The following is an 11,551-nucleotide window of genomic DNA, read 5'->3' on the forward strand; positions in this document are numbered from 1 at the left end:
GCAAATAGACCGTTGTGGAGAAATCCGCAAGGAGGCGATGCGTACGGCCTTTGGAAGCGAGCGCCATCATCATCGCAATCGCTGAAGAGAGAAGGTGGGGAGAAGGGGAGCGCGTCCTTGGCCGTTGTACGTGGAAGATGGCGCCGACTAAGCGGAAGGCAATCTCTCTCGAGGTGAAGCACCAAATTCACCAGGATTTTCGGCAGGGCTTCAAGGTGGGAAGCCTCACTAAAAAGTATGGGCTTTCGCAGTCGACGGTTTCAACCATAATCAAGGCTGCAGATGTCCTCGAGAAAGCCGGCTCCAGCGGCCACGACGACCAGCGAAAGAGGGTTAGAGACCCTTTGTACAGTGATGTGGAAGAGTCTCTCTACCAGTGGTTTCTGAACGCTCGCAACCAGAATGTTCCCATCACAGGACCGATTCTTTGTGCAAAGGCGAAGAAATTCGCTTTTCTTCTGGGACGAGAAAACTTCGAGCCCGGCGGTGGATGGATCCAAAGATTCAAAGATCGCCACGGCATTGTTTATAGAAACGTGGTCGAGGAGGCTGCCTCGCTGGACGTGTTGGCGAAAGACGAGTGGCTGGCGACGAAACTGCCCGAGCTGTTGGAGCGCTATGAACAGAAGGACATTTTCAATGGGGACGAGACAGCGCTTTTCTACGAAATGCTGCCTTCAAGGACGCACGCTCTCAAAGGAGATCCGTGCAGCGGTGGGAAGCACAGCAAGGTCCGAGTGACTGTGTTTTTGTGCGCCAGCATGGACGGTAGCGAGCGTCTGAAGCCTTTTGTGATTGGGAAATCGAAGAGGCCCCACTGCTTCAGGAACCAACACATTCCGGTCCGCTATCGGAATAACAAGAAAGCGTGGATGACTCGCGACCTGTTTCAGGAATGGCTGCTTGAATTTGACGGCCTAATGGAGCAAAAGAAGAGGAAAGTGGTTCTAGTCCTCGACAATTGCACAGCACACAGCGTCAGCGTGAAGCTGACGTCTGTCGAGTTGCTCTTCCTGCCCCCGAACACCACGGCAGGTCTGCAGCCCATGGACGCAGGCGTAATTGCCAATTTCAAGGCCCTCTATAGACGTCGTATGCTCGAATGGCTGATCTTAAAAATAGACCGTTTGGGATCGCCAGAGGATGCTTCCGGGCCTGCTCACCTGAAGGTGAGCTTGATCGAAGCGGTGCGGTTTGTGTATGGTGCGTGGTACGAAGTGAAGCAGTCCACAATCCAGAACTGCTTTAGAAAAGCAGGCTTCGTGCGCCACGACTGTGCGGTCTCAGAAGGGACAGATACAGATGACTTGCTCCCCGAAACTGCCGATGTGTGTGCACTATGGGATCATGTTGCATCTTCCGACAATGCCGGCGGAGCGCTCTTGGACGACTTTTTAAACGCTGACAGCGCTGCTGCTTCGTGTGAGGAATTTCCCGATGAGGCCATTGCCGAGGAGCAGCGACAAAAAGCGGCATCGAGCGATGGTGAAAATAGTGACGACGATGACGGCACCATGGACAACGATGGCAGTGACACCACCACGCCAGCTCCATTGTCGTCACGAAGTGCCGTACAGTCCATCCAGTCGCTGATAGGCTTCATCCATGCTACAGGACTGCCGCACATGTACGCGCAACAACTGGAGACTATGCAGACTGAAATTATCAAGCGTCAGCTGCCGCTCAAGCAAGCGCGGATTTCAGACTTCTTTAAGCGAGATTAAGTTATTTATTCCCTTTATATATAGTACAGCAATAAAGTGCTGAGTGTTCTTTAGTGACTAGCTTTGTTTTATCCGATTGAATCATCGCTGGCAAGTAGGTAAGTCTGCATGCACGGGCAAATGTATGTGCGCTCTCTTGCTTTTTTTTTTTCTTTACTTTTTTTTTTTTGCCGGTCCAGATATAACGATAATCGGTTATAACGATCGGATTTTCCCGTTTTCTCAATATCCATTTCTCAAGATGCCATTAAAACAAAGTTTTTGTTTTAATATTTTTATGTTGTGCCACCTTATTCCGGTTGCTTCAAACCTATGGATTAGCTTTGATAACTCAGTTCTATCCTGTGTGTTAGGTTGTAGGCTTTCATACTTTGGCGTTTCTAAAATTATTCGTCTGCTTCGATGATTTAACGGCATCCTCTCTAACTCTCCTACTGCCTACTTCCACCAAGCACGCAATAATTATAGCTCTTATTGCTCTGAAATCAACATTCGTTGCTTATACTGTAAACTTGTCTTACTTGGTTAAAGCTTAATTATGATGCCTGCCCCCCCTCATTAACGCTGTACAACTCATCTGTGTTACCCGCTGTAAGCTTACTGACAGAGCCCTGCCCTAGGTCCCATTTCTCCACATCTGTTGTGCTATTGAGTTATGTATGCATTCTCCATGTATAGTAGTTTGTTATTGAGGCTTGCCTTGACAATATAATACATACCTCCCTTTTAGTATAGTATAGCCTCCTAGACTCACTAAGACTTATGATATCCCATCTCATGTACGCAGGTTCCTTGAACAACTCTGTAAAACTAGCCTCACTAGCTAGGATTGCAGTGTGAAACGTTGCCAGGGTCAGTTTCCGATAGTGGCTTGTCCAGAGCCACAGAATCATAGCCCCCTCCGCTGCATCACAGCTCTGACCGCTGCCGTGCTCAGTTGCATCGCAGCCGCTGGGGACTGAGGACCAGGGATTTGTTGGAGTATTCAATTGGAGGTTGCAGCCAATTTCTACACGAGGGTGGCCAAATCCTGTTCTGGTGAAGCACTGCACATCTAAAGGTGTTCACCGGCAACAGTTCGCACCCCAAATCTATTTATGCAATTCCATCGACACACCAATTTTTTATTTTTTTTTATAATCCAGTGGAGAATTGCGTGGCACCAGTATTTGAACCAGGGTCCTTTTTGCACGTGAGATGGGCGTTCTAATTCTACACCACAGCTGCCTACTGACCCTTTGTTCTTAAAAAAGGACTAGGGTGATCCTGACGTTCGTGTGTGCATTGATTTACTTATCTTCAATGAGGTTTTCCACATGAGCCCACAAATCAAGGCACTGAAAAGCCCTGTAAGTACTGTGAGCACCATTTTCACATTCTAGCCAACTCCTTATCAGAGCTGATCTATGTGATCTAGCGGGGCAAAATGTCGCAGGTGCAGTCAGGCCACCTTTTTTTTTTTTCTTCTCCACCTCCAAGAAATGCTCCTAAAAACATTAAACCCTGTGTAATCTGTGAACATAAATAATATGTACTACTATGCAAAATTTCAACTTTTTAGACATTACAATGTTGAAGTTGGGAATGTCACGAAATCCCATGTGGCCGAGCAGGAGGGGAGGGGGTACATTTGTATGAAAAAATAAAATAAATAAAAGCAGTCGTTGACCAGTGAAAAAACTGATTTCTATTGATGTTTTGGCGCATGGGGGCTGAAACATCAACAGAAATCTGTTTTTCCACTTGTCTCTGACAATATATGCAGCAGTTAAAGTCACAAAAACTTGGTTCTTAATGAACTTGGTCCTTAATTGAGGGAACAAACCGGGGAGAACAAATGGCTCAGTCCATACCAGCAACACTTCCAGTTTCCTTGAGGCACAGTCCAAAGAAGTGGTGTGATAGCTGGTGTCGCACTCGTCGCAGAGCAGCAACATACTCTCATCCTGTGGCTGGTCCCAGACCGTGCACTCCAGGTGGTGCTGCTGAAATGATAAAACTAATTGCAAAATACCTCGAGATAGTGCACGACTACAAGTTTAACTGTCCTGCTGACACCTTCTATCAGACGGGGCCTGAAAACAAGTAGTAGTGTGCAAAAAGGAGAAGAGCGAGGCATTTTGCTTAGTGCATGAGATTTTTGCCTGCAAATAGGAACAGTGTCATCAAGAAAGTATGCTCTTGTACTGCAAATATATGTATTATTGAGTATGGCCCTGTGGGGGAGGGTCTCTGTAATAGGTTTGTGGGGCTTAACGTCCCAAAGGAACTCAGGCTGTGAGCGACGCTGTCTCTCATAAAAACAACTGTGGACTTTTATTCCATGAAGCGGATTTCACTGTAGATGGGCATGGCACCCAGCTGCGCAACATCTAGTAACAGTGAAGAGAAAAAAATAATCGTTCACCATTGCATTGCATTGCAATGGTCGGGCACATACAAAGTTGGAGCGAATATTCCAAGTCTTAAGCTCTTACTCAGCACAATAGTGCATTTAGACCTCTTCAGAACTGCACTGTAAATGGCACGGAAATTTATAACTTAAACCGAAAAGTCAATACAGTAAAGCCCGGTTAAAATGTACCCGTTTTAGTAGTGGTTTCGTCTTAAAAGTAGTAAAGTAAAGTCCTCGACCTGGCGCCCATTGAACATAATCATTTTGCATCCGCATAAACCATACCAGCTTATGACGCATGTATCAGTTAGCACATACCATTTTCAATTTTCGTCGTTCAATTCACGGCGGTAGTACTGCTTACTGCCTCACAAAAGACTGTTCGACCAGAGATGTGACAAACTTCCATAAATGCAACCGATACAATGGCAAGCTACGTGGCCAATGACAAATGCAGCTGCAATGATGATGATAATACAACTATCACCATCTTCGTAGTTTCCTCTGCAGCAGCGACAACTACCCTTAGCCAACATGGCCGCCTGGATTGGCACGCTTGGCGGGCGCGCCAATCAAGGCTGTGAACAAGCTGTGGCCCCCGAGCGGTGCGCCGCCGGAGCTGATCACAGAGTCACGTCCATCTGCTTCCCCCCCCCCCCCAGCGGGCTCTATTTTCGTCCAGTCCGAGCGACCACCCCTTGCACCTCAGTAATGGCGATTCCCACTGATCGACTGGAGCTGGGTGCCCAAACCAGAATAGAGCGACCTCAACCGCTACAGAGCAAATTGCTCTTGGTCGGCCAGCGGAATGTGCAGAGCGTGCGGAGCAAGTAATGCTGATCCAGTTCCACAAGTTGAAGTCGCCTCCCTACAGCGAAATTCTTGCGGTTGATAAATAGGCAGGAGTGCGGCCCTCTGCAACTTTCTTTCGCATAATTTTAATGCTGCAGATGTTTTTCAATAGACGCACTTTGACATGTTAGCGCAAAAAACCGATAATGCCTAGTATTCTCTTCCGATATCTCTGAAACCGCTAAAAACAGCCAAAAAATTCAGGAAATGTGACATTACCGACTAGAACCTCCAGTGAGATCAGACTCTGGTCGGCGGATCGAGCTAGAGTGCCCCGAGTTACTCCAGACAAACAGCAGAATATGCACAACCTATCCCGGTCGACCAGCGGTATTCAAAATTGTCATCCCAAGGCAAGAAAGCATGCACCGGAGCAATTAGTGTAAATTGCTATAAACGAGACCTTGGTTCCATTTTCTTTAGAATGTGCGACGAGGTGGCCTTAAGCGGAGTGCATTGCAAGTTCTCCGTCCACATCATGGTGAATGTTGGACAAAAGCACTAGGTGCTCAGCATAAATGACAAATTAGAGATTGCCCTTGCCATCGAGAGGGAGATAGAGAAATCTGTACTTACACACTAGAGAGACTTGCTGCTGACTACTGTGTGTGGCATTTGGAATGCCAGGGAAAGGCTGCTCGTCAGTGCTGCCGCGAGAGCCAAGAGATCTCGTATACAAGGCTGAACATTTCCAGATGTGGAGGAGGCGCTGATGCGATGGATGAAAACAGCTCGGTCAAAAAACCTGCCAGTCAGTGGACCTCTCCTTGTTGAGAAGGCCCTGGTTTTTGCAGTGCAGCCCAACCATGCCGACTTTGTATGTACCAGTGGCTGGATATCCAGATCAAAGTGTGGCACGGCATTAGCACGAAGACCGTAGCTGGACAAGGTGGGGCTGACATTGAAGGTGTAGAATATTGGAGGAATGGTTAGCTGGGAGTTTTTTGAAAGACTACACGCCTGATGATATATTTACCCTGGATGAGTCCGCACTGTTTTCCTAGCTGCTGCCGAATAGAATGCTTGCATTCAAGGGAGAGCTGTGCACTGGCGGGGTGTGCAAGGAACAATAATTTCAGAGATATCATTACTGAGTGCGCGGTAGAAGTAGGCGGTAGGATAGTTAGAGAGGATACCGGTAAGCTGTCTAAGGAGACGAAAGATTTCATTAAGAAACGCCAGAGTGTGAAAGCTTAAAATCCAACAGACCAGATCGAATTGGCCGAGACATCAAAGCTAATCAATAAGCGCAAGGTGGCCAATATAAGGAAGTATAACATGGAGAAAATTGAGCATGCTGTAAAGAACGGGGGAAGCCTTAAAGCGGTAAAGAAGAAATTGGGCATAGGCAAAAACCAGATGTATGCGATAAGGGACGAGGCGGGCAACGTCATCACTGATATGGAAAAGATAGTCAAAGTAGCCGAGGAGTTCTATACAGACATCTACAGTAGCCAAAGTAGTCAGGACCGTAATGAGATTGGCGGTAGGGAAAAGCAGTCAGACGTTCCACCAGTGACGAAGGATGAGGTCAAGAAAGCACTAGAAACTATGAAAAGGGGGAAATCAGCTGGAGTGGATCAGATAACTACAGATTTGCTGAAGGACGGGGGGGATATCGTGCTAGAAAAACTGGCCTCCCTGCATACGCAGTGCCTGGTGTCATCGACGGTACCGGAACCATGGAAGAATGCAAACATTATCCTCATTCACAAGAAAGGGGACTCTAAGGACCTTAAAAATTAGACCAATCAGCTTACCGTCTGTTACGTATAAGGTATTTACTAAGGCAATCGCTAATAAAATCAGGACAACCTTAGACTGCAATCAAGCAAAGGATCAAGCAGGGTTTCGGAAACGGTACTCTACTATCGATCATATCCATACCATCAATCAGGTGATAGAAAAATGCTCGGAATATAACCAGCCCTTATACATAGCATTCATTGATTACGAAAAAGTATTTGACTCAGTTGAAACCTCGGCGGTGATGCAGGCATTGCGAAATCGGGGGGTAGACGAGCCGTACGTGAAAGTGCTGGAAGATATATATAGTGGCTGCACAGCAACCATAGTTCTGCATAAAGAAAGTAACAAAATTCCCATAAAGAAAGGTGTTAGGCAAGGAGACACAATCTCCCCAGTACTATTCACAGCTTGTTTAGAGGAAGTATTCAGAGACTTGGAATGGGAGCAGTTAGGGATAAGGGTAGATGGAGAATACCTCAGTAATCTGCGATTTGCTGATGACATTGCCTTGCTAAGCAACTCGAGGGATGAACTGCAAATAATGATTGATGACCTAGACAGGAAAAGTAGAAAGGTAGGCTTGAAAATCAATATGCAGAAGACTAAGGTAATGTTCAACAGCCTCGGGAAGGAACAGCAGTTTACATTAGGCAGCGAAATACTGGAAGTAGTAGGCGAATATGTCTACTTAGCACAGGTAGTAACCGCAGACCCGGACCACGAAAAGGAAATAACAAGAAGAATACGATTGGGATGGAGCGCATTTGGCAAGCACTCGCAGATTATGACTAGCAGCTTACCGGTATCGCTCAAGAGGAAAGTATACAACAGTTGCATCTTGCCTGTACTCACCTATGGGGCTGAAACGTGGAGGCTAACCAAGAGAGTTCTACTTAAGTTGAGGACAACCCAGAGGGCTATGGAACGAAAAATGGTAGGGGTAACATTAAGAGATAGAAAGTGTGCAGAGTGGGTCAGAGAAATAACTCAAGTTACCGACATTCTAGTAGAAATTAAGAAGAAATGGACATGGGCAGGTCATGTAGTGCGAAGAGAGGATAACCGATGGTCACTGAGGGTAACAAACTGGATTCCAAGGGAAGGAAAGCGTAGCAGGGGGCGGCAGAAAGTTAGGTGGGCGGATGAGATTAAGAAGTTCGCAGGGGTCAAGTGGATGCAGCTAGCACAGAACCGGGTTAAGTGGAGAAATACGGGAGAGGCCTTCGCCCTGCAGTGGGTATAATCAGGCTGATGATGATGATGATGACACTGGTCGCTCTGGAGGGCGCTTGACCTGGGATGACAATTTTGAATTCCACTGGCTGATCGGGATAGGTTGTGTGTATTTCGCTGGTCATCTGGAGCAACTCGGGGCACTCTAGGTCGATCTGCTGACCAGAGTCAGATCTCACTGGAGGTTCTAGCCGGTGATGTCGTCACTTCCTGAATTTTTTGTTTGCTTTCAGCGGTTTTGAAGATATCGGCAGAGGACACTGGGCATCATTGTTTCTTTTTTTTTTTTTTTTGCGCTAACATGTCGAAATGCGCCTATTGAAAAATGTCTGCAGTATTAAAATTATGTGAAAGAAAGTAGCAGAGGGCTGCACTCCTGCTTATTTATCAACTGCAACAATTTCGCCGCCGGGATGCAACATCAACTTGTGGAACTGGCTCAGCATTACTTGCTCCGCACGCTCTGCACATTCCGCTGGTTCACCAAGGGTGATTCGCTCTGTAGAGGTTTAGGTCGCACTATTCCAGTTCGGGCACCCAGCTCCAGTCGACCAGTGCAAATAGTCATTATTGAGATGCTCAGACTGGTCTAAAATAGGGCCGGCTGGGTGGGAGGTAGGTGGATGTGACTGCGTGATCTGCTCCTGCGGTGCCCCGCTCGGAGGCAACAGCTAGTTTACGGCCTGAATTTGCGCGCTTGCCAAGCGTGCCAATCCAGGTGGCCATGTTGGCCAAGGATATTTGTTGCTACTGCAGAGGAAACTCTAAAGCTGGTGATAGTTTTATCATCATTGCCACTGCATGTATCATTGGCCATGTAACTTGCCATCACATCGGTTGCATTTACAGCAGTTTGTCACATTGCTAGTTGAACAGTCTTTTGTGAAGCAGTACACAGTACTACCGTCGTGAATTGAAAATAGAATGTGCTAACTGATACATGTTTCATAAGCTGGTATGGTTTATGCGGATGCAAAATGCATTATGATCAATGAGCCAGGCCGAGGACTTGACTTTACTACTATTAAAACGAAACTACTTCTAAAGCGGGTACATTTTAACGAGGTTTTACTGTATTCCTATCTGGCTTCGCCTCCAGCCGGTGAATCACTACCACTCCAAACATGGGAGTAGTGGAACACATCACTACGCTTAAAGGATCCGGCAAGGCAGGAGATCGTTGCCATGCGGGCTGCCAGCGTCATGGACATTTTAGGCATGAACAAATGAGTCTTACGGGGCTAGAGACCAAGGGTGCCTGGGAGGCCCGAATTCCTCTTCAAGAAAATGTTACTTTCTGTCTCTCTCCACTGAGTAACGAAATAGATACCCAGCCTTCTTTCCTGCCTACAAAACCAGCATAATAAAAAATACAAAAGACACGGAATGAAACACCATGTAAGGTGCCACTGCATTCGATGTGCGATGAGTACCACCAGGGAGAGGACACACACCGTTCTCACCGGATTTGTGCATGAACCACATTGTTGCCCGGTCATGCAAAACCAAAGTTTAGTTGCAAATTTCTGCGCCGTTTACAGTGCAGTTCTGAAGAGATCTAGATGCACTATTGTGCTGAGTGAGGGTTTAAGACTTGGAATATTTGCTCCAAATTCGTTTGTGGTCGGCCATTGCTATACAATGCAAAGCTCAACACACATTTTTATTGCGACAGCAATACTACTCTAGGTTTGGAGCCTTCAGCGTAGCGCGACCGGTAGCCACGTCTTACCCACGTGACGCTGTGACATCACACCCCACATGACACTAGGTTGTGGGCTGGCAGGAGCTGCCAACTTAGGTCTCTCGTTTCACATGGGACGGTTATGTCAGAATCAGCCTGCTAGGACCCTGGCATTCAGATTACCTCTATAGGCCACTAAGGCATGTTATACGGCTTGGTTAAAGCGGAGCTTTATATGTGGGCTGAGGAAGAAGAAAAAGAGAAGAACGCTCGGTCACCCGCAGCTAATGCTTTCGCTAAATATTTGGTTCAGCAGCATTGAACCTTTGTAATTTTTTATTACAGTTTGGGATGTTAAACCCCACAAACCTATTACAGAGACAATAGGGCCATACTCAATAATATGGACATTTGTAGTACAAGAGCTTACTTTCTTGATGACACTGCTCCTAATTGCAGGCAAAAATCTCATGAACTAAACAAAATGCCTCACTCTTCTGTTTGCATACCACTACTTTTTTCAGGCCCCATACGATAGAAGGTGTCAGCAGGACAGTGGAACTTGTAGTAGTGCACTATCTCGAGGTATTTTGCAATAACTGTTTTGTCGTTCCAGTAGCACCACCTGGATTGCACGGTTTGGGACCAGCCACAGGATGAGAAAATGTTGCTGCTCTGCGACGAGTGCAACACCAGCTATCAAACTTACCGAGTTTCCACCACTTTGGTCTGTGCCTCAAAGAAACTGGAAGTGTTACTAGTATGGACTGAGCCATTTTGTTCTCCCCAGCTCTCTCTTGTTGGGCTTCCTGTCAGGTTAAGGACCAAGTCTATGTGACTTCAAATGTTACATTTACTGTCGGCGACCAGTGGAAAAACAAATTTCTGTTTATGTTTCGACCCCCCTGCGCCGAAACATAGACAGAAACCTGTTTTTTCACTGTTCAACAACTGCTTTTATTTATTTACTTTTTTTTTTATAAACATGTACTCCCTGCCCTCCCCCCCTGCTCGGCCAGATGGTGGTGGCAGTAGAAACATTTATTGCCAATATTACAGAAGGTGGGGGTGCAGCCTTCTACACGGTATAAGCACAAAGCAAAGGAAAGCCCTTGGAAGGCTATCCTAGCGAGAGCGCTAGTAATAATCTTGCTCTGGTCCTGACCGGAGGTACTGGTGAGTAGGTGTTTCCAGTAATTTAGGGCCACCTCTGGAGAAGGAGGATGTGTGAATGAGGGACAGGTGAGTACTGTGTCTAAAATGTCACTAGGTGTGCCACAGAGCTTGCAGGAAGAAGGAAATTGATCAGGAAAGTGGGCATGGAGAAGGATGGGGTATGGGGCTGTACACGTTTGTAGCTTGCACCAATGGGTAGCTTATGTTATTGTGAGTCGGGCCAGGGGTTGTGTAAGATCTATTTTCGTGGTAGTAGTTAAGGGGCAAAGAGGGGATCGAAGGCTAACTTCCTTATTTTTTGCCATAGGGTGATGAAAATTAGCACAGAGACTTGATATAGCATCAAACAGTCAGATTTAATGTTTCACAATGATACCTTCAATATCACAATGAGATCTTCAATATCATTGTTTTCATGTTGTACACATGTTGCCTACTAGTGGGAAGCTTAGTACGGCAATAAAACGGGCTAAGGGCTTGTAAATAGTTTTAATATTTACTAAGAAGTGTGGACCATCTAAATCAAGACATTTCATTTTAATTTCTTTGCTCTTTTTTTAAACGACATAGCATGCACCTTCTCCGAATGTTTAGATTGCATCATGACCCAATTACTGAATAATAAAAAAAAAATGAGAGCTAGTGGTAAATCTGAGACTGCCTTGATACAGGGCATGTGTCAGCAATTAAAAAACAAACGTCATTAAAATCCGTGCATCCTTGTGGAGCTATACTACT

General features: G+C 46.2%; 1 protein-coding gene across 5 annotated transcripts in view; it reads right to left on the reverse strand.

The window, feature by feature from the left end:
- LOC146170995 (uncharacterized) overlaps positions 1-11,551 on the reverse strand; it is a 107,142-nt gene that overhangs the window by 32,287 nt on the left and 63,304 nt on the right. For 4 of the 5 annotated variants that reach the window (XM_084586569.1, XM_084586572.1, XM_084586570.1 and 1 more), the window contains exon 2: positions 3,578-3,709. The exons of the other annotated variant lie outside the window; for it this stretch is intronic. In XM_084586569.1, the coding sequence (XP_084442695.1) occupies positions 3,578-3,709 (132 nt within the window). The remainder of the gene's footprint in view (positions 1-3,577; positions 3,710-11,551) is intronic. 5 annotated transcript variants of the gene reach the window in all.

Source organism: Amblyomma maculatum, unplaced genomic scaffold (assembly GCF_055883805.1).
Source record: "Amblyomma maculatum isolate TAMU_Amacu unplaced genomic scaffold, ASM5588380v1 scaffold_24, whole genome shotgun sequence".
Classification (NCBI taxonomy): Eukaryota; Metazoa; Arthropoda; class Arachnida; order Ixodida; family Ixodidae; genus Amblyomma; species Amblyomma maculatum.